General features: G+C 34.8%; 4 protein-coding genes across 5 annotated transcripts; 3 read left to right on the top strand and 1 right to left on the bottom strand.

Annotated features, from left to right (window-relative positions):
* The first annotated feature begins 627 nt into the window (after positions 1-627).
* On the top strand, positions 628-4,956 carry LOC101266739 (ATP-dependent zinc metalloprotease FTSH 2, chloroplastic). 2 transcript variants are annotated; one of them, XM_010325369.4, is made up of 5 exons: positions 628-942; positions 2,003-3,243; positions 3,318-3,631; positions 3,810-4,050; positions 4,444-4,956. In XM_010325369.4, the coding sequence occupies exons 2-5, from the start codon at positions 2,059-2,061 to the stop codon at positions 4,783-4,785; spliced, it is 2,082 nt and encodes a 693-aa protein (XP_010323671.1). In that variant the 5' UTR covers positions 628-942; positions 2,003-2,058; the 3' UTR covers positions 4,786-4,956. The 2 variants fall into 2 exon arrangements, with proteins under 2 accessions (XP_010323671.1, XP_004243266.1); XM_004243218.5 differs by having other exon boundaries at positions 639-942; positions 2,030-3,243.
* Positions 4,957-5,097: 141 nt separating this feature from the next.
* Positions 5,098-7,404, top strand: LOC101267037 (pentatricopeptide repeat-containing protein At2g41080). The gene has a single exon (XM_004243219.5). It carries the CDS (start codon positions 5,290-5,292, stop codon positions 7,264-7,266), a length of 1,977 nt encoding a protein of 658 aa, XP_004243267.1. The 5' UTR covers positions 5,098-5,289; the 3' UTR covers positions 7,267-7,404.
* A 324-nt stretch (positions 7,405-7,728) lies between these two features.
* On the bottom strand, positions 7,729-14,429 carry LOC101267327 (probable alpha,alpha-trehalose-phosphate synthase [UDP-forming] 7). The gene is made up of 4 exons (XM_004243220.5): positions 14,027-14,429; positions 11,713-13,746; positions 10,940-11,213; positions 7,729-8,756 (listed from the first exon to the last, which is right to left on the bottom strand). Exons 2-4 carry the CDS (start codon positions 13,698-13,700, stop codon positions 8,442-8,444), a joined length of 2,577 nt encoding a protein of 858 aa, XP_004243268.1. The 5' UTR covers positions 13,701-13,746; positions 14,027-14,429; the 3' UTR covers positions 7,729-8,441.
* A 5,498-nt stretch (positions 14,430-19,927) lies between these two features.
* Rab11a (Rab11 GTPase) lies at positions 19,928-25,195 on the top strand. Its single transcript, NM_001246869.2, has 2 exons — positions 19,928-20,261; positions 24,436-25,195. Exons 1-2 carry the CDS (start codon positions 20,041-20,043, stop codon positions 24,869-24,871), a joined length of 657 nt encoding a protein of 218 aa, NP_001233798.2. The 5' UTR covers positions 19,928-20,040; the 3' UTR covers positions 24,872-25,195.
* Positions 25,196-25,458: the final 263 nt, after the last annotated feature.

The following is a 25,458-nucleotide window of genomic DNA, read 5'->3' as shown; positions in this document are numbered from 1 at the left end:
TATTCAATTTTACAATCAACATAAATATTACATCTAAACTAACAACACTAAAAAGAGAAAATTACAAAAGTTATTGTTGTCACTTACCTCCTTCGTTTGTTAATCACGAAAAGACTCATTTTGTATAACGACTGATTTTATATGATTGTGTTATTACCTTGATGGGTTTTTTTTTGAGGAAATGCATAAGTACCCCCTCAACCTATGCCCAAAATTCCAGAAACACACTTATACTATACTAAGGTCCTATTACTCCCTGAACTTATTTTATAAGTAATTTTCTACCCTTTTCGGCCTACGTGACACTTGAAAGAAAAAGTCAATCAGCGTTGGGCCCACAAGATAGTGCCACATAGGCTGAAAAGGGGTAGAAAATTACTTATAAAATAAGTTCAGGGGCTTATAAGACCTTAGTATAGTATAAGTGTGTCTCTGAGATTCCGGACATAGATTGAGGGATTACTTGTGTATTATCTCTTTTCTTTTCATAGTAATTGTACCACATATCCTAATATTTCTTATAGATCTATCTGTCAAATTATGTATATGTGATAATATATAACGAAGAAAAATACAATCTATTCAAACATTATTTTATTTAAATAACACAATATAATACCATATATTATGAAATAAGATATAACAACCCGCAAAATAAAGTGGTAAGCTACTTGTATGGCTATGATAAAACCACCAAAGGCAAGAAATAGAAGCAATTTGACTAAATTAGTGACCACTCAGTTGATGAAAATCGGCCATGAAAATCCAAAAAAATTCTCAGAAAATATATCTCAGAATCATCCATTGACATAAAGCCACGTACACAAATCCCAAACCACATCTGTTCCCTCTAAATTAACCTTACAACTCATCTTCTTCTTCATCATCATCATCTTCTTCCTTTCTGTTACGGAGTTATCTTTCCTCTGTCAACTTTATCAGGTACTTTCTCTTAACTCTTCTACTACTAACAGACTTGTATTTGAATGGTTTAGCTCTTAATTTGAAGTTACTAGCTGTACTTTTATGTTTGGCTCACAAGGTGTTTGTTATAATGCCTCAATGAATGATCCTTTACCTGTAGGCTGTAGTTGGCGTATGAAAAAGATATACCCACATCGAGATTTGGTTTAGTTTGCTCTTTTACCCTCCAACCCAACCCCCCAACACGCAAAAATTTGACTTGTTGGCGCGAATCTGGATTGGTCGGGGTTGAAGTGGGTACCGGATAGTGGGTGGGAAACCAAAAAGAACAGAGATTTGGCTTAGTTTCTTGAATTGGGGAAAAGGGGATTTTTTTTACTTTAAGGTTGGTTTTTTATTTGAATTTTTGACATAACAAAGCTTGTGTTTACTTGTCTCACTTTGATATCTTGGGTAATGATGAGGGAAGCGATACCCAGGTGCCAAGCTAACATTTTTCTAGTGCAAATGTTGTAATTGGAAATAACTGAAGGTTTAAAATGAGTAATTTTTACGTTAGGATGGGTCTCCTTCACTCTCTTGCAAATGGCACAATTTGAAATTGAAAGAAGCATTCGGAATCATGTCTCTTTTTAATTAGTCTATATACATGGTAAACCAATAGAGTACAGATGTGTGTAAATATCGTTACGTATGCTGGCAGTTCCTTATTAGTTTTTCGTGTATGAATAACCCATACGTATATCAGATCTGTTTGATACAGGTATTCTAAAAGTAAATCATCCATGTAGTATAGGTTAACTTCAAAAATCAATTGTGAAGCATTTACATGCCATCAATAAAGGGAAACTAAGAGTTCTTTTTGATAGATGAAATAAGCTTAAAATGGGTTGCGGAATTGTCATCATTGAGATCAGTGCTACTTGAGATGAAGAATACAAAAGGGAAAAAGTTGTCATCCCAGTATTTTCCCAATAAATTTAAAAGTGATTCAAATGGGCACGATGCCAGTCCTTTGCCTGATTGATTTATTTCCTTGCAACTTGCAGTTATCAACTTTATCATTTCTCCTTTGCAGAATTATCATTAGAAGTGAACTGTGCAGGTTCTTGCTTCTTTTCTGAGCGTATCAACATGGCGACTTCATCAGTATGCATAGCAGGAAATGATTTGTCCACCCATAGAACACAGAAAGTTTTTAGGAAGGAGATCTATGGCAGAAAAATTTTGTACTCCTCAAATCTTCCATCATCTAGGAAAACATCAAGAGTAGTTGTAAAAGCATCCCTTCAGCAAGGGCCACATGAAGGAAGAAGAGGCTTTCTTAAATTATTGCTTGGAAATGTTGGGCTTGGAGTGCCTGCTTTGTTAGGTAATGGGAAAGCCTATGCTGATGAGCAAGGTGTTTCTAACTCAAGGATGTCTTATTCTAGATTTTTGGAGTATCTGGACAAGGACAGGGTGCAAAAAGTAGATCTGTTTGAAAATGGAACCATAGCTATTGTAGAAGCTGTATCTCCAGAATTGGGGAACCGAGTGCAAAGAGTTAGGGTACAACTACCTGGACTCAGCCAGGAACTCCTTCAAAAGTTCCGGGAAAAGAACATTGATTTCGCTGCTCACAATGCTCAAGAGGACTCAGGTTCTCTCATATTCAACTTGATTGGAAATCTGGCTTTCCCACTTATTTTGATTGGTGGTCTTTTCCTGCTATCAAGGCGGTCTAACGGAGGAATGGGAGGTCCTGGTGGGCCTGGAAACCCACTAGCATTTGGTCAATCAAAGGCTAAGTTCCAAATGGAGCCAAACACTGGTGTGACATTTGATGATGTTGCTGGTGTAGATGAAGCAAAACAAGATTTTATGGAGGTCGTAGAATTTTTGAAGAAACCTGAGAGATTTACTGCAGTAGGGGCTCGTATTCCAAAAGGTGTTCTTCTTGTTGGTCCTCCTGGTACTGGGAAAACCTTGCTAGCAAAGGCAATTGCTGGTGAAGCGGGTGTTCCATTTTTCTCAATTTCAGGTTCAGAATTCGTTGAGATGTTTGTTGGTGTTGGAGCCTCTCGAGTCCGTGATCTTTTCAAGAAGGCCAAGGAAAATGCTCCTTGCATTGTATTTGTTGATGAAATTGATGCTGTTGGGCGGCAAAGAGGGACTGGAATTGGAGGAGGAAATGATGAAAGGGAACAGACCCTGAACCAACTATTGACTGAAATGGATGGTTTCGAAGGAAATACTGGTATAATAGTTGTTGCGGCAACCAATCGTGCAGATATTCTTGACTCTGCTTTGCTGAGGCCAGGACGATTTGATAGACAAGTAAGCATCTGTCCTTGCCTCCGTTATTTAACTGTGACTTTTGCAAGAAACTAAAATTTACCGCTCTTATGTAGGTATCCGTGGATGTCCCAGACATCAAGGGAAGAACAGAGATCTTAAAGGTTCATGCCGGCAACAAGAAGTTTGATTCAGATGTGTCTCTTGAAGTTATTGCCATGAGGACACCGGGTTTCAGTGGAGCAGATCTTGCTAACCTCTTAAATGAAGCAGCCATTCTTGCAGGTCGACGTGGTAAGACAGCAATCGCATCCAAAGAGATTGATGATTCAATTGATAGGATAGTGGCTGGTATGGAAGGAACAGTCATGACTGATGGCAAGAGCAAGAGTCTGGTGGCATATCACGAAGTTGGACATGCCATCTGTGGGTGAGTGCTGCACCATTAGCTAGTTACTCCTGGCTCCTGATTTGCATCTATTATATAAGCATTTTTTATAACAATATTATGAGTTTATTATTGTGTTGGCATTTTAATTACCCAACAGTGATTTCAACAGAATATCCTGGTGAGCCTCTAATGGCACTATGTGTTCTTTGCCATGCAGAACTCTCACTCCAGGGCATGATGCTGTACAAAAGGTCACTCTAATCCCACGTGGTCAGGCAAAAGGTTTGACCTGGTTCATTCCTGCAGATGACCCAACCTTAATATCCAAGCAACAACTCTTTGCTAGAATTGTTGGTGGACTTGGTGGAAGAGCTGCAGAAGAAGTGATCTTTGGTGAACCTGAAGTGACCACTGGTGCTGCTGGTGATTTGCAGCAGATCACTGGTTTGGCAAAACAGGTATATATGCTCACTGCCTTTTTTGTGTTAAGGATTCTGGAACGGAATATATGTTGAGGTAATCTGTGGAGACTAGAAATTCTACAGAGTGATTGGTTTTGAATTAACCTCTACTTCCCGTTTCCTTCAAAAGATTATAGAGATAAGAGCAATACAATTATTCCCTCTGTTTCAATTTATGTGGTTTTGTTTGAAAAGATTTTTGGGTTTGTGATCTTAAACATGCCATGAAACTTCTGTGGCTATAAAGTTAAAATTGTTTTCAAATATAGAAACGTTAACATTCATTTTGGATAAGACTAACAACAGCATAGTGTCACATTATTGGAAAGGAGCGAGTAGTTTTATCTTCTTTTTGACTTAGTTCTGTAAAATGACAAACTGTTCATGCAGATGGTTGTCACTTTTGGTATGTCTGAACTTGGCCCGTGGTCCCTCATGGATTCTTCAGCCCAAAGTGGTGATGTAATCATGAGAATGATGGCCAGGAACTCGATGTCAGAAAAGCTAGCTGAAGACATTGATGTTGCTGTGAAGAAGCTTTCAGACAGTGCATATGAGATTGCATTGAGCCAAATCCGCAGCAACCGTGAAGCAATTGATAAGATTGTGGAAGTCCTCCTTGAAAAGGAGACGATGACTGGAGATGAATTCCGTGCTATTCTCTCAGAATTTGTTGAAATTCCTGCTGAAAACCGCGTCCCTGCTGCTGTTCCTACCCCAGCAGCTGTATAATAGCTTGAACATATACTGCAACTTGTACAATTCACATACACTTATCCCCCTAATTTGATCTAGAGTATAAACAATATATAGACTATAAGAAAGTTAAAAAACACTTTTGTGCATTTGTGTATGAAGCAAATTTTCACATTTGATATAGAACTAGTCTTTTCTTCACTGTAATGCTACGAGTTGTTTCCCTTGCTTTGAGCATTACTCAGTGCTCAAACTCCTTGTGTCACGACCCAATTCATCGAATGATTTAGTTTAAACATCAGGTACAAAACACGTGCTTGTTAACGAGTGGAAATAATATCTAGCCATAGAAGTTCAAACAATGATCTTTGCTTAAATAACGATCGAATTTAGTGTTTATTTTTCTTAGTCGATATACAAAATTATACTATTATATATATTACGATGATTTTAAGTGATTATGTGGAGCTGCTATTTATGTTAATTCTTTTTAGATCAATAGACAACTTATAAAGCTATGCCAAAAATAAGCTCAAATGAATGGGACAGTCTTGTTTGAGACCTCTGAGATTTCTTCCCCTCCGATCAGCAAACACTCGCCGGTTCTCGGCAGCCGGCACTGAGCTTTCAATTCTATGTTCTCAAGGTTACGTAAAAGAAGCTTTCAACAAGTTCTCTTTCTTAATATGGGACAACCCATCGCATTTCTCTTACCTTTTACAAGCATGCATCCAAGAAAAGTCCTTTTTCCTAACCAAACAGCTGCATTCTCTCATAGTAACATCTGGGTGTTTCAGGGACAAGTTTGTTTCCAATCACCTGCTCAATGCTTACTCAAAATTGGGTCAGCTAGATATTGCAGTTACACTGTTTGATAAATTGCCTAAAAGAAATGTAATGTCTTTTAACATTTTGATTGGTGGGTATGTTCAAATTGGCGATTTGGATAGTGCCTCTAAGGTGTTTGATGAAATGGGTGAGAGAAATTTGGCTTCTTGGAATGCAATGATTACTGGGTTGACTCAGTTTGAGTTTAATGAGAGGGCGTTGAGTTTGTTTGCGCGAATGTATGGGTTGGGTTACTTGCCTGATGCATTTACTCTTGGAAGTGTTTTAAGAGGTTGTGCTGGTTTGAAGGATTTGAATAAGGGCAGGCAGGTTCATGGTTGTGGATTGAAATTGGGTTTAGAGGGGGATTTTGTTGTTGCAAGTTCATTGGCACACATGTATATGAGGTCTGGTAGCTTAAGCGAGGGAGAGATTGTGATCATGTCGATGCCAGATCAAACTATGGCAGCTTGGAATACTCTTATTGCTGGTAGGGCTCAGAATGGGTGTTTTGAAGGTGCATTGGAGCTGTATAATTTGGTGAAAATCGCCGGGTTTAGACCAGATAAGATAACGTTTGTTAGCGTGATCAGCTCGTGTTCAGAGCTGGCTACAATAGGACAGGGGCAGCAGATTCATTCTGACGTTATAAAAACTGGTGTAATTTCTGTGGTTGCAGTTGTAAGTTCCTTGATTAGCATGTATTCAAAATGTGGATGTTTGGATGAGGCTGAGAAGATTTTTGAGGAAAGGAAGGAAGCTGATCTTGTTTTGTGGAGTGCTATGATTTCTGCTTATGGGTTTCATGGTAGGGGAAAGAACGCAGTTGAGTTGTTTCATCGTATGGAGCAAGAAGGACTAGCACCTAACCATATAACTCTCTTGAGTTTGCTCTATGCCTGTAGTCATAGTGGGATGAAGGATGAAGGGCTTGAATTTTTCGACTTGATGGTGGAGAAGTACAATGTAGAACCTCAACTGGTGCACTATACATGTGTCGTTGACCTCCTAGGAAGAGCAGGCCGTTTGCAGGAGGCTGAAGCTCTTATTAGATCTATGCCTGTGAAGCCAGACGGTGTCATATGGAAGACATTGCTATCGGCCTGTAAAATTCATAAAAATGCAGATATGGCTAGAAGTATAGCTGAAGAAGTTTTGAGGATTGACCCTCAGGATTCAGCTTCATATGTGCTCCTTGCTAATGTTCAAGCATCTGCTAAAAGATGGAAGAGTGTTTCTGAAGTGAGGAAATCAATGAAGGATAGGGGAGTAAAGAAAGAACCAGGAATAAGCTGGCTGGAGTTGAAGAACCAGGTTCACCACTTCATTATTGGTGATAAATCTCATCCACAATCGGACGAGGTTGATGTATACTTAAAGGAATTGATTGCAGAACTGAAGTTAGAAGGCTATGTTCCTGATACAGGATCTGTTTTGCATGATATGGAATTAGAGGAAAAAGAGTATAACTTGGTCCATCACAGTGAAAAATTAGCCATTGCTTTCGCGCTGATGAACACCCCGGAGGGTTTTCCAATTAGGATAATGAAGAATTTACGAATTTGTAGTGATTGTCACATGGCTATCAAGTACATATCCAAGATGAAAAAACGAGAGATAATTGTACGTGATTCCAGTAGGTTTCATCACTTCAAAGAGGGATGTTGTTCTTGTGGAGATTATTGGTGAGGATGTTGCATTTGACAATCATACTGCTGGTAATAGTTATTCACTCAGAGTCATGTTTTAGAACCATTATTTCCTCCATTACTTGTAACATTATTCAAAACTTGAAAGAGATTCAATAAATTTCCATTCATATTGAAAGGCCAATAACTTTAAGTATATTCTCTAACTTTGGAAACAGCCTCACAAGGGGTAAGGCTTGCGTATAAGTTTTCCTACTGTAGTGCTTCTAATTCCAGCACTGTATTTTGTACTGCCTTAGTGCTAGTATTTGCAGTAAAATTACTAACAGAACAAGACTCTAATGGATAAAGGATTCACTCGACAGGACTGGTAGCCAAGTGCTGGTAATGGATACTTAGAATTTAGAACATGATAAACTTGGTATCAGAGCCCTTTACATTTAGAAAATCCTAGACTCTGAAAACTAAATATTTTTGCATCAACTTATATCCACACAATGCATTTGATAGGACCATAAAAGAGCAGAAAAATCTTCTCAATTCACATCATTAACCATATACTGTACAGCAAGAAGACTACCAAAACCATGAACTCAATCCAACATAGTAGATGCTTATTGCTAGTCACAGCCATGCCCACTGACACCATGCTAATCTAAACTAGGTCCACATGCGACCAACTTTAAAACAAAGAACTTCAATATACTACCAATTCAAGTACCAAGCAGCCACAAAGCAGTCTTCAGTTAAAGCTTTGCCACCACAATTGGTGTAAACAAACCGAACAACGAGAACTTCATTTAGTTCCAGCATAATTCAGGTATGATCAAATCTTCCATCTGTACTGATCTCTGCCTCATTTGGTTTTACAGAAACCATGTCTAACATCTTTGGCTCGTCCCTTCCCTCTTGTTGTAGTTCTCTGATTCGGCACAAATGATAGTCGCCCTCCAGCACTTGATGATTTCTTTTCAAGAAGTCTTAAGAATGTGCATTCAATTCTATGTTTCTCCCCTTCTCAGAGATATATTACATACAGGCTAATGATAAAAGAATAGAACAATCAGAAAGGAAAGAATGATTGAACAGAATTTGAGATTCCACCGTCTTAAACCTCGAAACCGAACTCAAATGGACAATGTGCCATCTTCAGACCTGGAATATACATTCAATAGAGAAGGTAACCGAAGCAAACAAAACATCTGGTAGCTACATTCAGTCGGAGTCCGCAGGTTCATCGTCATCAGAAGTCACTGGAGTATCAGTGGCATCAGCAAGGGAGTCTAGCATAAGCACCACCTCAGATGTGTCATCCAAGTAATACTTTGCTTTGCTAGGTTTTTGTCCAACTGTGCAAGCAAATACCTTGGCATCATATGAAATAATATTTCTGGACAAAGCATCGCCAATGATTTCAAACATATCTTCATCTGATCTATCATCACCAATGCAAAGCACAAAATCCGCCAGTTTTCCTTTCTCCGCTAAAGATGTAAAGACTTTTTCTGCAACTAAACCTTTGGTGACCCCCTGAAAAAGAGAAAATTAATGTCATTCGGAACACATACTAGGATGTTGACTGCAATCAACACTAAAATACACGTCAAAAAGCATTAAACGAAAACGATATATTCAAGATACTCAAGAATTTGACAATAGCAATCAGAACAGTGAAAAAGAATACACTACTATTGTTGTTAAAATTATTACGTTAACATCATCTTTATCTAGAGAGGAAATATATGCCAGGTAGTCACTTGTCACTAGCAAAGAAATTGCAGCTCTCAACCAATTACTTGAGTAAATACTAAAGGCTCTTTAGCTCGCAAATAACCTACGCATGGATTAATGGCACATCAATTAAAAAATAACGTTTTATTTTCTTTGACGATGGATGTATTGACGTAGCACATACAAAGGGAGGTGCTTTGGTGCATGTTATTTGGAGATGACATAGTACTTGTTGACAAGACGGGGAGTTAACGACAGGCTAGAGGTCTGGAGACAGATCATGGAGTCTAAAGGTTTTGGATTGAGTAGAAATAAGGCAAAGTACGTGGAGTGCAAATTCAGTGTTGTGACACGCAAAGGTAATGTGGAAACGAGGTTGGATTCTCAAGCCATCTCCACGAGAGGGAGTTTCAAGTACCTTGGGAGTTGGGGCTATTATCCAAGATAATGGGGAGATTGATGAGAATGTCGCAGATAGCATTATAGGTGGTAGTTGAAATAAACGGCTAGCATCTGGTGTGTTTTGTGATAAGGTGACACCAAAAGTTGAAAGTAACTTAAAACATTGTTGTATGGGGCGGAGTGTTGTTGCTAGTCAAGACTCCCATGTGCAGAAGATGAAAATTGTAGAGATGAGGATGTTGAGATGGATGGGTGGGTGGGCTTACTTAAGAGAGATATGGTCAAAATGAAGATATTTGGAAAAAAGTGGGAGTGGCCTCCATGTCGGACAAGATGCGGGAGGCAAGGCTGAAATGGCTAAGAGTATGTCAAGAGGAGTTCCACAAGACACACTAGTGAGGATGTATGAGAGGCTGATGTTACGACTAGAGGAGAGGTAGAGTAAGGTAGGCCAAAGAAGTATTGGGGAGAGGAGTTTAGGCAGGACATGGCAAGTCTTCAGCTTACACCAAGGGTCATGGACATGACCCTAGATAGGAGGGTGTAGAGGTCGAGAATTAGGGTATAAGACTATAGTAGGTAGCCTTGCATTCTGTTTTTCCTTTGAGTAGCATTAGTATTAGTATTAGTATTATTGAGATTGTTCGCATTCTGTTTTTCCTTACGAGTAGCATTAGCATCAGTACAAGTCTTGTGCTTCTTATTATCATGTTGTTGTTACGGTCTACCGGAAACAACCACTCTACCTGCACAAGCTACGGTACGCTCTACCCTCCCAATACTCCACCTTGTGGGATTACACTGGGTATGTTGTTGGACTAAACATAAACTATGCATTTAATATGGAGGATGATAATACTGAATTACATAAAGGGATAGCTAATGGAGATTGATGCAAGCTTGAAAGCATTACCCTCCACACTTACGAAAAAAGAATATACACCATCCTTATAAGCAATATAACCAACAAGTGACCCATAAAGCAAATGCCATATTTAGGGCGTGTTTGGTATTAGGAAAACATTTTCTTACTTATTTTCTAGTGTTAGGTAAGTAAACAAAACATATGATCACAAGAACATTTATATGTAATCAAGCAAAACACTTTGAGGGTGGGATGGGGTGGGAAGGTGAAGTGGCAGGGACGAGGAGTGAGATTGTCAAGGATGGGGGTTAGCAGCTAGGTGGGTGGGCAGGAGACAATGAACTTGTTTACCAGAGAAAATGCTTTCCAAAATATCATGACCAACCAAACATGGAAAAAGCTGGAAACCTCCTAACCAAACACACCCTTAAGGTGGAGATCAGCACATTGTCATATACAGGAAATAAAGGATGTATAAGGTTCTACGGTAAACATGATCATATATCTCATCTAAACACCGATAGCTAATAAAAGAGTTTTATCCAGATTACAAGGGAGTGGAAACCAAACACTGTTTTTTGGGAGAGGAGACTCATCAATAAGAGAAGGGGTCATTTACTAAGGACGCTAGGTAACATTTCTGAAGTGTAAATCTTGGAATACAAGCAACAAATATGAATGAACTCATATGGAAGTTGGGATAAGTAATACGTGCCTGAGGCTTTACTTCCACAATGTGCTGACCGCTTTTCACGGCAACGGGTTCATTCGCTAAAACACTCTCCAGATGATCAAGCATCTCCTTTGCCTGAGAAAACCCAAATCCAGAATCTGCATCACGATACTGCCACACTATAGCACTTTCCTTTCTTTCTATGCAAGAACCATCTGTAGCGTCTGTATAGGATTGCATCACGGGTTCAGCAAGTTGCATCCAACCAAAATCAGAGGTCTGACTGCATACTTCCCATTTCTGTTCTAGTTCCCATCTGCATTGTCAGACTAAAAATTAGCAAACACAAAAGAGAAAGATTGACCTGGCAAACAACAAACCCTAATTCTTGCACAATAGAGATTTGAGAAGGCACTGGGATGATTGTATTAATAAACTAATTGGAATTTGGAAGTACTGAAAGATGTAAAAGCTGCATAGAATACTAAAGATAATTCTAACAGCTATATCAAATGTTTGGGGCATCCTAAAATGATGAGATGAAAATAACCGATATCACTTTTGCTTCATTTGAAAGAAAACTCCCTTTTTTTTAATAATGGTATCAGCTCTAAAACCGAGTGAGTGTTGCTTTACCGGAACACTAGACTTGTAGACACCAAAAAAAGTAGATACATGAAGCAGGAATAGTCAATATCTAGAATGATTGATATTTTGGATAACGTAACCAAAAGAAGCACTAGTCATTTAGACACCAGAATGCAGGAAATATTGATATCAATCGACATTGTATAGGGAAATTAGAAGAAACAGACCTCAAAAAGTAGCCATGTTCTGCTGCAAGTCCTAGTTTTCTACAAGGAGAAAACCACTTGGTTAGGCTTTCCCTCCCTCTTCCACTAACAATGAAGACTGTGTTGTTTGGATCACCAGAAAGTTTATTCAGGATGGAGATAACATTAGCACTAGGAGACTTAATGATAGAATTCTGCGGCATCACAGTTCCATCATAGTCCAGGAATATGGCCCTGCTCTTAGACTTGATATAAGCATTCACAATATCATCAATTGACAGCTTCCTGAAGTTGGGATCTAGGGAAACAACTCTAAACCCAAAGCCTAAACCAATGCCATAGCATCTTTTCCTAAAGTGATCAGCACAAGTTCTCTCCATATCTTGCAAGAAACTTTTCGACCAATAAGCAACATCGTGGGTGCTGACATAACGGTAATGCTTCTCATGCCGTAGCTGTTTCTCTTGTTCAGCCATTGCTACAGCCTCATTCATTGCCTCAGCAGTTGCCTCAACATTCCATGGATTAATACGGATCGCCCCACTTAAGGAAGGAGAACACCCAATGAATTCTGACACAACTAGCATGCTCTTGGCAGGTCCACCTACACCTGAATCTGTTTCTGCACCCGATACACCCTGTCGACAGACGATGTATTCATATGGAGTCAGGTTCATCCCATCCCTAACAGCTGTGACAACAACACATTCAGCAACACTATAATAAGCCATGCGCTCGCTACTTGACACGGACCTATCAATATAAACTACAGGTTCATATCCAGGCTTGCCAAATTGCTTATTAATCCTCTTGAAGCTTTCCTGTATCTCAGCCTGTATTTCCTCTAAATCTATTCCTTTACCCCTCATAGGATTGGCAATCTGAACAAGCACAGCCTGCCCTTGCCAACTGGGGTGCTGTTTGAGCATGTGCTCCATCGCTAGAAGCTTTAAGTTTATACCTTTGAAAATATCCAAGTCATCAACTCCAAGCAGAACAGTTTTTCCTTCAAATTGTTGTTTGAGCTCCTTTAACTTCAGCTCTTTATCTGCAATTTTCTTCATAGACTCAATGTGACCCATGTGTATCCCTACGGGCATAATCTTGATACCTACTGTCCTTCCATAATATTCCAATCCTATATAACCTCTTTTAGACTGGTACTCTAAACCCAACATTCGACTGCAACACGAAAGGAAATGTCGAGCATAGTCGAAAGTGTGGAATCCAACAAGGTCAGAACATAGAAGAGCCTTAAGTATTTCCTCTCTAACAGGAAGTGTCCTGTAAATCTCAGATGAAGGAAATGGACTATGAAGGAAAAACCCAATTCTCAATCGATTGAACCGCCTTCTCAAGAACGTGGGCAACACCATTAAATGATAATCATGAATCCAAACAAAATCATCCTCAGGATTAAGCACCTCAACCACTTTCTGTGAAAACATCTTGTTGGCAGAAACATATGCTTCCCACATAGAACGATCAAAGCGGCCTCCATGGTCGGGTGAAAAAGGCAACATGTAGTGAAAAAGTGGCCACAAATGCCTCTTGCAGAATCCCTCATAGTATTTTTCCACAATATTAGGTGGAAGAAACGTCGGCACACATCTGAATTTATCCAAAAGATAGCTAGAAACATCATCCTGTTCAATTGGATCAACATCAACAGATAAAGACCCAACAAACAATACTTCCATATCTTCAGGTAAACCATCCTTAAGTCTCAAAAGCAAAGAATCCTCATTCCAACTAAAACTCCAGCCCTTATTATCCGGTCTCCTTTTCGCTTTCAATGGCAACTGATTCGCCACAACAATCATCCGATCACCGGCAAGTGAAGATTGATTATCAGAAGAAACACTAACAGCCTGGTCATCATCGAGTTCACATATACTCCCAGGCACTGTCATTACCCGCGACATCCGTCGCCTATCTCTCTCTCTTCCCATTACAGGAAAATTCCCAGATGCCAAATCCAAAAGATTTGTATACGATCTAGACATCATTCTAACAAAGATTCTTGACTTCCTCTAATTTGGGTATTTCAACTTTCTGCAATTACACCAAACATTTCAAGTTTAACAAACAAACACTAACTCAAGAACATCAATATCATCCCATAGAACCTAAAAACCAAATCACACAACAAAAGGGGCTAACAAAAGCTGATTTTCTTAATCAAACAGAAACCCATTTAAGTAACAACATACAGAAATGATCTTAATCATACCGAAATGAAACTAAACACTCAAAGTAAATCAAGAATCTCAAAAGTTCAAGTTTCAAAATCATATAAAATATACAAAAACAACATGGGGTTGCCAGATTTTACCTCTAGGATTCAAAAAGCACCAAATCTTGGATCTTTTTCAGTGAAAGACTCGATCTTTAGAGTTGAAGGGGGTGGATTTTAGGGTTTGATAAAGCATACAAACAACAAAGATTTGGGATTTGCTCTCTATATATGTGAAAGAAAAAAAAAAAGGTGATCTCCAATGGGTACAAAGAAAGTTGCTGGATTATGAATATCCGGAGAAAAAAAAATTTTAAAAAAAAAAAATTTATTTATTTTTTACATACAAATTGAGTAGTTATAGCTGATCTTACAAGAAAAAAAAAAGATTCTTTTCTTGACTCTGACCTAAAAAAATAAATAAATAAATAAAAACGTGCAATGCATACGTGAAAGTATATTTTGTATTTTAAAAATAACCAATTTTTGGATTGTTATTTTTATTTATTTTTTTGAATCTAAGGCAACCGAAAGGGGCTAAAAAGGGGAGGGGGTAATGAAAAAAGAAAAAAAGGTACAAAAATAATTGAGTAAATTGACTTTTTTTTAAAAAAAATGAGGGTAGCATTCGAGTCAATTTTAAGATCAGTTATTCTCCATTAATAGATAGAGTCTGGGTTAATTAGATATCCTATCTTTCATCGACTGAAATATAAAAAATTTATTTTCTAATCGAATTTGTAAAACCGTGGGATGAAGTTGCGTATAATAGATATTTGTGATCTAGTCGTTCCTTAGATCCTTCATTATGGAGAAAGACTAGTGTATTACACTGTCATTTTTTATCCTTCAAGACTTGCGTAAATAAAATTTATCTAAAAATTATTTGACTCAAAACTAGTTAAGATCATCTCGCGATTTTAATTAAGATAGATAATGTCACCTCTAATATAAGATGATTATTACAAATTTTTGTGCAAATTTTTTTTTTTAAATGGTTTTAGCTTATATTCATAATTAAATTTAGTGCCCATTATATAGGGATAACCGCCAATCCTTATAATCATACCATTTTTAGGTTATATTATTATTAATAATAATGAATTGTAATACTGAAATTAATAATGACGAAATTATTTAGTGAATGCATGGAATATATAAAGTCTAATATAAAGTGTTTATTTGATTTAAACTATACAAAGTACGTAGGATAAATATTTTTTTTTTCAATTTAATTATGATTTTAGGAGAAGGGAAATTGTGTTGTTTTAGAGTTTATACCTAGGATTATTAATTCCAAAATTATTATCCTAGAAATAATACAACAATTATGAGATAGGCTTACTTAATTGAATTGGATATTTATGTGTGTCCGACCACTTAATAAAAATATTAATATTTGGACAGCCTAAATATTGAGGACCTTACATTTGTGTACTAAATCTAAAAAAATATAAATTATAAAATATTATGTGTTCTATACATGTTAAAAATTGACAACTCACCCAAAATTGTTTAAGAGATAATGGGAGTAACAAAATCTTTGTTGAATGTGATTGATGTAAATTGCTCAAAGTTTAAAATTATATGTTTTTAATAAAAGTGAAAAAGTGAAGAAAATTATAACAATTTTAACACTAAGAAAATTAATAAAACTCTTTTTTATCTCTTTATTACTCAAATTGTGGTTCAATTATATTTAGATTTTCATATTACACAATTTATTTTTAAGAATTTAAATTCGAACTTTCTGATTAAAGATAAAATAAAATTTCACTTTTAAGTATTCGTATTGTGATGTGATTATATTTGTATTTTTATTTTTATAAAATCTATTTTTAAATATTTAAACTTAAAATCTCTAATTGAAAATAAAAAAATTAAATTATTTTTTACCGACTCAGATAACAAAGTAGTAATTGACAACCACTTCTTTAAAGGGATGCTGTAACATATAATTATTGAATTTTAATGATGTCATTCAAGTCTCAACGTGCAATTGGTGAATAATAGTACTGATTTTGTACGTCCAAATGGAAATACTGAAATTATTGAATATCTTTTCTTTTTTATCATTTTTAAAAAATAAAATTAAAAAAATATATATAAAAAATAAATTAAAAAAAAAAATATATATATATATATATATGCAAGTGAATATGTCATTGCTAAAAAATTGTTTAATGAATAGTTTTAATTAAATTTAAATAAGCTAAAATTAATGAACTAAAATATAATAGGTAAATTTGGGTTGAAATTAGTTGGATAGTAACTCAATTAGTTCAACTCTAATTAAGTTTTATTTTTTTTTAATTTTTAATTATCTAATTAATAATTACAGATCGAATAATGCTACTCCAAATAAGTAATTAGGACTTAAAAATAAGAAATGCAAATAAAATTTCCTTCTTTCAATAGGAATTATATTATAGCGTTTGATCGGGTATACCGTTTAATAATGAAAAATTAATTTTTATGGTGGTTTAAAATAGTTTATGAATATTAATGTGGATATAAATTAAATCATTAAAATAAAATAAAAAAATTTAATGTTGAATCGTAACTAGATATAAAAAAAAATATTTTTAAAAAAATTAAATTGAAATAAAAACATCACATAAATTGAAACGAAAAAGATATATCATAGATGAAATTATATTCTCTTCGTCTGTTGTAGTTTTGATATCTATTAAGAATTAAATAGACAACCTGAGTTTTTATCTTTTCATTCCGCTCCTTTCGTTTATTCCACTTGCTCTTTCAACATCGAAAGCAATGGAAAAATTTACACACGTATAGACTAACCACATAAATTAAACATAGCATTATAAAATGAACAATGAAAACATTAAAGACTACTAATAATACAAGTTACATAATACGTGTTAATATTACTGATAAAAGTTAATAATTATTTATATTATTAAGTTAATTGAGATACGTAAAAATTAATACAGATAATACGATTATTATAAGAAAAAAAATCACATATATATATATATATATTAGACTATGATGGATACTTTATGGTGAGTGCTTATATGGGTGCTTGTTGTCTTGCCAGCACAGACCCCAATACATGGCAGCTGCTAGTGGCTGGTTGTGAATCTTTTATGATATTATTCATGAATAAATTAATGTATGGTATATCTATATATAATTTTATTTTATAATAGTTAATTTAATTAAAGTCCTGCTGAATCGAAATATAGATGATTAATCTAGGATAGAGAGAGTTACCTAAAAAGATCTATTTTTGAAGTTATCGATATTAAACATAATTATATTATTTTTACATAGCATATTATAACAATAACATATCAATGTAATCTAACACAAAAAAAAGAAAAAATACTCAATTTTTTACTAACTATTTACCTCAATCTTTGAACTTATTATATGTTTATATATCTAAAATCACGTCTTCAATAGGCTAACAATATATCATATATTCATATCTACTTTATAGGAGTAAAATGAAAAATGTTAATAAAACTAGAAAAAGACAATGTCATATAATTAGGTTATTTGATCCTTAAACTTTGCGTAAATCCTCTTTAGTTTTTATTTATTTATTTATTTGAGTGTATTCTTATTGTTCTTAGCTTTAATTTTTAGTTTATATGTTAAAGTAACATACAAACAAAATACTATGCTTTTTTTCTTTTCTTTATCGTGAATGAAAGCAAGTTATCAATAATTTTGACCTTTTTGGATAATAAAGAGGATGTGATTGATTGACAAAATTCAACCATGCAAGCAACCAAAATAAAGAGAAAGGCCAAGCAAATGCATTATTGGTATCAGTGACGGAATTAAGGATTTTCAATAAGAGAATTCAAAATTTAAAGAAGTAAATATACGAATTAGTTGAAGGGAGTTGAATTTTATTATATATACTTGAAAAATAATTTTAATTATATATAAATGATAATATTTTCCTCAAAGAGGTTCGGATGAACCCTTAATACTATTATTGATAAAAATAGTACGCGTTTGAACATAGATTTAGTTGCAAGTTTCTATAAAATATATATCGCAAAATAATATTTAAAAGTTAAAGTTGTACTTTAATATGTATTATATTAAAAAAAATTAAAGGTTCGTAAATAAGCAAAAACTCAATTCATTATAACCAAATAATGAGGTGATGTTGTTTGGCAGCTGGATAAGATTTAAGTTATTTATCTATTTTATCTGTATAATTTATATGGAAGTTTGATAGGTAAACACAAAATAAGTTATTTATGTATAAATTGATATGAAATTTAGTTGACTTAAAAATCCGCTTAACTAATACGTGAATAAGTTATGACTTATGAAGAATTTTTTGTATTATTTTTACGTAAAATAATATATAAATTCACTTACAACTAGTAATAACTAATTCATATATTACTAATATCTACATAACTCTAACTCTTATCAGCTACGAAACAATCCTTTAATGTCCTAGAATATGATGTCTATATTATAGTATTTCAGCTTATTAAATTGTCGATAGGCGTTACAAATAATTATGTTATAAAATGGTTGCATTATTGGCTAAAAATATTTATGGTTCATATGAAGTGGCTATAACAATTTTAATTTTTTTTTAAAAAAAAAAAAAACTAGAAGCAGTATTACAGTTAATATCGAGTATCAATTATAGGAAAATATACAACTGGCAAAATAATTCAACAAATTGATCCATATTTAATATAATATTTTCACGATATTTAAATCCCAATAAATGTGTAGATATACCAATTGAATATTGATGTGGTGTGAATGTGTTTGAGTTGTTTGTTAGCTTTTATTTTATATTGTTTCGAATAATTTTATATATGTTCTAAATTTTAAATTGAGTTATATCAAACATATACATTTAATCATGATATGAGAATCATATTTATCTCAATTCTTAATTTACTTAATATTTGATGCTCATATTATATTATTCATGTTTTAATTGACAAACTTAGTCATATATGGTAAAAATGTCAAGATTCTAAATTGTCTAGTTAGTTACAAATAATATCTTTACACGATCTTGAACAATTCTCATTTTATGAAATAATTTTTTAGCGTAATTTAGATAAGTGTTATTTTCTTATCAAATCAAGAAGCTAACCTAAAGAGTATCTAAAAATTATATTTACATCAAACAAATATGATTTTATATGACTAGAAGGAGCACACATCAAATATATGATTTTATATGACTATCTTAACATTATTAATTTCAGATAAATTATTTTAGACAACTAGGAAATTTGTAAACAATTATAAATTTAGTTATGCTCTTAGCTTGAATAATGACCCACCCACATGCCTAATAAAACATCCCACTTATTGATTTGCGTGGTTCTAATTATACGCCTAAACTTTCAACATTAATTATTAATCAATTTTTTGTTCTTCCTAATTTATCCTTGCCCTTTTGAAGGTTGTGGCTTAAACTTTAAAAAACTCAAATTTTCATTAATTTAAATACAATATTTACATTAAACAAGCAAAGCCAAGGTCAATTTATTATATATTTATTTTTATTAAATTACTTAAATATAATAAATTCTTTATGATTGATAATATTCTTATATGGCATACTTTTCCTTTTTAAGGTAATAATATTATTATCAATAATTGTGGAGTTTATATTGACCACTCAAATTTGTCACTTTAATTAACTTTCCAAAAGTTTTGGACCAAAAAAAAAAAAAAAACTTTCCTCATACTTCAATTCCTTTTTTTTCTTCAAAAGTATTATATATTAACAAAGTTAATATTAATTGATAAAATATTTTTTCATTTTTAATTAACGATTTTCATTCAAAATATTAATATGTAATTATTTTTATTTTTTTATATATCAGACAAGCTGTCACGAACTTAAATTTTAAAATATAAAATTAAATCATAGAACCTAAAAGGGTAGTTTCGTCATTTCCTTTTTATGAATTTGCTATTTCGAGCTGTTCCTAGAATATAGACAAAGAGTCCTCACCCCATTTCTCCGCCTTCAAGAATTTATTTTTTTCTTCTTCAAAATTGAATCTTTTCAGTGAACTTTTACTATTTGGTCAATCAAGAAGTGAAATTACAGAGCAAAAGCAGATATAGTTTTGAAGATGGCAGGTTACAGAGGTGATGATGAGTATGATTACCTTTTCAAGCTTGTGTTGATAGGTGATTCAGGTGTGGGTAAATCTAATCTGCTTTCCAGGTTCACCAAAAATGAATTCAATTTGGAGTCTAAATCAACTATTGGGGTTGAATTTGCAACCAAAAGTCTTAATATTGATGGTAAAGTTATTAAAGCTCAGATTTGGGATACTGCTGGTCAAGAAAGGTAAAGGTTAAATCTTTGAACTTTTTTTTGTTTTGTATTGGTGATATTCACTCAGTATGTTAGTTTTTGTGTTTCTATATCTGGGGTTTTCTTGTTTTTGGTTTATGGCTTGAGTTTTAGTGTTTTTTGTTGATTGGTTGCATAGTTTTGGTGTAACAGTCTTTTTACTAGTGATTGAGTCTGCATCTGTTTATTTTGAAGTTGTGTGGGTTTGAAGAGTAGTGTTAATGGTAATAACAACATACTGAGTGTAGTCCTACAAGTGGGGGTCTCGGGAGGGTAGTGTATATGCAACTTTACGCCCCCTCCCCCCCAACCTTGCGAAGGTAGGGACTAGGAAAGCGGGTTCCGAAGGACCATTGGCTCAAGTAAACGTATGTAAGGGTAGTATTAAGTATTAAGTAGTTATATTTATGTGTTTGGGATTTAGGCAAGTGAGAATTGCTTGTTTATGGTTTGTGGCTTGAGTTTTAGTGTTTTTGTTGATTAATTGCATATTCTTAGTGGAACTTGCTGTAACACTGCTTGAGCTTGCATCTCTTGATTGGTTGCTTATTTAAGAGTGGTATTAACAGTAACAACAACATACTGATTGTAATCCCGCAAGTGGGGTCTATAGAGGGTAGTGTGTATGCAGCCTTAATCCCCTACCTTGTGAAGGTAGAGAGGCAGTTTCTGAAGGATCCTTGGCTCAACTAACCACATATAAGAGTAGTATTAAGTGGTTGTTTTTTGTGTGTTTGGGATTTAGATGAGTGAGAAGTGCTTGTGGGTTTGTTGGTTTAATCTTATTTTTGGTAAGGTTCTTCAAATGATGTTGTGTTTATTGGTATTTTCTAAGAGTGTCTAGATGTGCTGTTGTTGCTTGATTGGGATTTCTTGTCTTTGGGTGTGGTATCTGTGTTCCTAATTGAAATTCGAGGGACATGGAGTGCTTACTGCAACCAATTATATATAAAAAAAAAAGAAGAATATTTTTCCGTGTTTGGTTCATGAAAAAGAATATCGTGAGAGCATTTTGAAGACGTAATGAAGTAAATCAAAGTGTGTTGCCCCAATGGACTTTTAGATGAGATGATCATACAATTCAACATTTGTGCAGGCTATGTGTGCTCCTAGTTGTTTAGATGCTATTGTGATGTCAATCTGAAAGCTAATTATAGAAATTGTAGTATCCAAATTTGTTGTTTTAAAATTATTTGAACTTATTCAGTTCCCGCACGAGTACATTGGCAGGTATGTTTTTTCTAATATGAAAAATAATTGACCAAAGTAACTCAATATTTCCTCATAATTTTTGAAATCCTTAGCTATTTTATTGTTTGACTGGTTTCTAGCTTTTTTTCTTTTGGGTGTAACCATCTGATATCTGATACTCATACCACGACTAGTTTAGATTCGTGTTGCATAGGACCATTAAATGGGGAAACACTCACATCCACTTAGTTAAAGGTATGGTATCCCATCCACTTCACCGCACCTTTGATGTTAGACTTTTTACTGTGATTTCATAGCTTTTGTTTTACCAATCTAGGAAATCAAAGAAGACAACTTGGTGTTATATGTGAAAAAGGAATTGATAATTTTTTACAGGCATGGTTGATGTGTAGACTAGAATGGAATGTTTTTCGCTAGCAAATGCTTCCTCTGAATAGGAAATAGTTTTACTGAACTGACCAATGTAAAATATACTCCATTTCTAGATGAGACCATTACTCTTTGCGGAATAAGATAGTTTTTCTGTTTGGTTGTAATTCTTGCAGATACTTGTAAAAAATATGAATTAATTGTATTTTCTTATGTAGTTTCTACATTTATAGCATATGATTTTGATTAGTTTTTTTTTATGTCATTGAATTTTGGTTTTGTAGTAGATGCTATACTTAAAGAACATACTTCCTTGTTTAATGTATGAAAATTGGAAGGAATATCCTTAGTCAACAGTCTGTCCTACACTTGATATTGTTATTCTACCGGATAGTATGAGTTTCTCCTTTTTGATTTCATTGAGTAGATTTGTGATGATTATAAGACATATAAAACATGTTAATAAAAAGGAGTAGAGAAGTATATGCGAAAATTCAAACTACAAACTTAGTTCCAAACTAAACTGTCATTTTGAAATATAGATGTTTTACATGGATTCTTCATTAATCATTATCATCAATATACGTGTTTGAGTGATTGTGATGTGGGCATGGTTACTTCATGTAGATACACTCAAAATTAGCGAAAAGTCTATAAGTACACATACTAGATACGTATGCACATCATAGGAATAATAAATCTTTGGATTAGTTAGGCATAAACTAAACCAAGATGCCCCCAAGGCCTAGCTCGAGTGGCAAAAGGTGGAGGATTTGTGACTTAGGTCGCAGGTTCAAGCCCACACCATGCAAAGCGAAGCCTGGTATTTAAGTGGGGAAGGGTAGAGGGGTGGACCCATTATCCACCGAGTTTAGAAGGTTGTGATTGGTCCAAAGGGCAGTGGGTCACGGATAAATAAATAATTGGAAGTCATATTTGTATGTGATACAACTTAAAGTACTGACAAAAAGAATTGAGATACAACTTAAGGTAACATTCGAACTTCTGTAGGATTTTTTAGTAAAGGTGGTTTTCAGGCCATTTTGAGCCACCTGTTACGTTCTAAATCCACCAGTATAGTTATCCGGTAACTGTCTATCAAAGCTTAGACAAATGGGAAGATGTCACCCTACATTTTTTGCCTATGCTAGGACTTGATCCCAGAAATCCCATGGTTTTAATCTATTTCATTGACACTACCCTGGCTTTTTATAACTTCTATTGTAGTATGTTAAGAGGAGTATAGTAGATATTTGGTATGGGCAAAAAAGAATCTCAGATTAATTATTTCTCCAAAAAGTAGTGAACGTGAAAGAATTTGGTGAACCAAAAAAAGTGAGGATTTCAGTGTAGGGAGAAATTTGGGGAACTAAAAGAACTGACGATATGGGTTACATTATTGGTTACTAGGCTTATGAATCATAAGTGTCGATCAAATGCCACGAGCAATGGCATCGTGTCACGGTTGTCCTTGAAATGTTCTATACTCATGTTACTTGCAACAAATAATAATTTTTGGGTGGAAACACAGTGCAGTTTTAATGATGGGGTGATTGAAACATGTGTAGCTGGCATGATAAAAACGTGAGGATTGAATAAAGAGGAACATAACAGCTGTCCCTGCTTGAACACCCTTGCATATCTTTCTGATATGATGCTCAAGTTTGTAAGTGGCCTTTATCCTATTCATTTCTTGAGAATATGTGAAGCTATGCGTATTGGTTCTGCCAGTGTTTCTGTTGGCACAGTTCAGCCTCTGGTTCACCACCTTTTAGTTTGTAAATAACATCTTGTACGCTTCTCAATGTCAAGGACGTGATCCACTCTGGACGAAATATTAATCTTCCTTCTTATTACAAATCCATCATTCTGTTGTATCTCCTATTGTTGTTTGCATGCAAAACCCTTTTCTGAGATGAATTACATTGGCAAATAAGAGGTAATCGCTGAGCATTCTCATCTCTTGTGAGGAGAAAAAAATTATTTTCTTCTCTAACTATTCCACTCAAGGTGCTTTTTTATGTCTACTATATTTATCCACAGTAACCCAGTTTCCTACTTAGAGCTTAAAGATAGCAACAAAAGAAAGATGGAGTAGCCCTCATCCTTCTGGGCATTTTTTTGGTCTTATGGTTTCTTGTCCTATTGTTTTTTTCCAATTCTCCTATAGGCCCTGCTATGCGTGACTCCAGATTTGTTGGGCTCCAATGCGGGTATCAAAACACTGGGCAGGAAACCAAAGAAAATAGAATTAAAGAAAGTTAACTTTGTGAATAAATTGGGTCACGTATTACTGGTAAACTACAGTGTTCATTATTTTTCTTAAATCAGTAAATTTAATATTCATTATATTCAAACTCAGTTGCATCTACAGATTTTTCGTTTACTACTAGTTTTTGTTTGTTTTCTTCCCTCTTGGTGTTGCCTCCCTCCCTCCTCCCCCAACATTATTGACGATCTGTGCTGATGGAGAATGGTGTTATATGCAACTTATTGTTACTGTTGTATAGAAAGGGAATGTATTGGGATGCATCCTTGTTCCTTTAAGTTGTTGTACTATTGCTTCAGTTTTTCTTCTTCATACCAGGTATCGTGCCATTACGAGTGCTTATTATCGGGGAGCTGTCGGTGCTTTGCTCGTATATGATGTTACTCGACATGTTACCTTTGAAAACGTCAACAGGTGGTTGAAGGAATTGAGAGACCATACTGACCCTAACATTGTAGTCATGCTCCTAGGCAACAAATCAGATCTCCGACATCTCGTGGCTGTTTCAACTGAAGAGGCTAAATCTTTGGCAGAGAGGGAAGCCCTATACTTCATGGAAACTTCTGCATTAGAAGCGACCAACGTTGAAAATGCGTTTACTGAAGCTCTCACGCAGATATACCGGATCGTCAGTAAGAAAGCAGTCGAGGCAGGGGACGAAGGTGCTACTTCAACCGCACCACCTAAAGGACAGACGATTAATATCAAAGATGAAGGATCTGCTTGGAAAAAGTTTGGGTGCTGTTCGAGCTAGGGCTCACGTAAGACAATAGCTCAAGCTTTATATATCAGTTGTAAATTGTCATTAAATCAATGATTTCCTCTCCCTGTTTTCTCTCACTTTGGGTATCGCGATTGTGGGATATAAGATTTATTCTATAGTCATGAGAATACGTGAAGCAGCGCGTTCTCATGAAAAATTCCGAAGGAGGATCAGGTACTGCTAGTTTCTAATTACAGAATGTCTAAACAAGGTCTTAGTTTTATGTTTTCTGGTTGATGGCTTGAAAAACTGGAGATATCTTTGCAATAACCTGTTACCGAATATCTTCTTATTTGTCTCGAATTTACGTCTTAATTATTTTTCCCCTTCTAAAAGTGTATTTCCTGAGCTGAGTAGCAATGTTTGTTGTTCATGATATGTGTAGTTTGATAAATTAAAGTAGAACATGGCAAGGTGTGCCCAGAGTTGATTTAAGTGGATGATTTCTGTTATATATCTCAATCTTTCGTCGATAGAATTATTCGGTAGCTGTGTTTGTGTTAGTGGAAGTAGCTTATGTTTGGTGGTCGATATAGTTACTCGTAGTTGTGTTAGTAGAAGATAGGTTACGTATTGAG

Source organism: Solanum lycopersicum, chromosome 7, assembly GCF_036512215.1.
Source record: "Solanum lycopersicum chromosome 7, SLM_r2.1".
NCBI classification, from domain to species: domain Eukaryota; kingdom Viridiplantae; phylum Streptophyta; class Magnoliopsida; order Solanales; family Solanaceae; genus Solanum; species Solanum lycopersicum.
This window is presented reverse-complemented; position numbering and strand designations above follow the sequence as displayed.

Bases quoted from the DNA above. Each gene is read 5' to 3' on its own strand.
- LOC101267327 (XM_004243220.5), bottom strand. From the start codon at position 13,700: ATGATGTCTAGATCGTATACAAATCTTTTGGATTTGGCATCTGGGAAT. The intron at 11,214-11,712 runs GTCTGTTTCTTC...CTGACAATGCAG, and splicing joins GAACATGGCTACTTTTTGAG to ATGGGAACTAGAACAGAAAT. The intron at 8,757-10,939 runs GCACGTATTACT...TCTCTTTTTCAG, and splicing joins TTGTGGAAGTAAAGCCTCAG to GGGGTCACCAAAGGTTTAGT.
- Rab11a (NM_001246869.2), top strand. From the start codon at position 20,041: ATGGCAGGTTACAGAGGTGATGATGAGTATGATTACCTTTTCAAGCTT. The intron at 20,262-24,435 runs GTAAAGGTTAAA...TCTTCATACCAG, and splicing joins GATACTGCTGGTCAAGAAAG to GTATCGTGCCATTACGAGTG.
- LOC101266739 (XM_010325369.4), top strand. From the start codon at position 2,059: ATGGCGACTTCATCAGTATGCATAGCAGGAAATGATTTGTCCACCCAT. The intron at 3,244-3,317 runs GTAAGCATCTGT...GCTCTTATGTAG, and splicing joins CAGGACGATTTGATAGACAA to GTATCCGTGGATGTCCCAGA. The intron at 3,632-3,809 runs GTGAGTGCTGCA...TTTGCCATGCAG, and splicing joins GTTGGACATGCCATCTGTGG to AACTCTCACTCCAGGGCATG.
- LOC101267037 (XM_004243219.5), top strand. From the start codon at position 5,290: ATGGGACAGTCTTGTTTGAGACCTCTGAGATTTCTTCCCCTCCGATCA.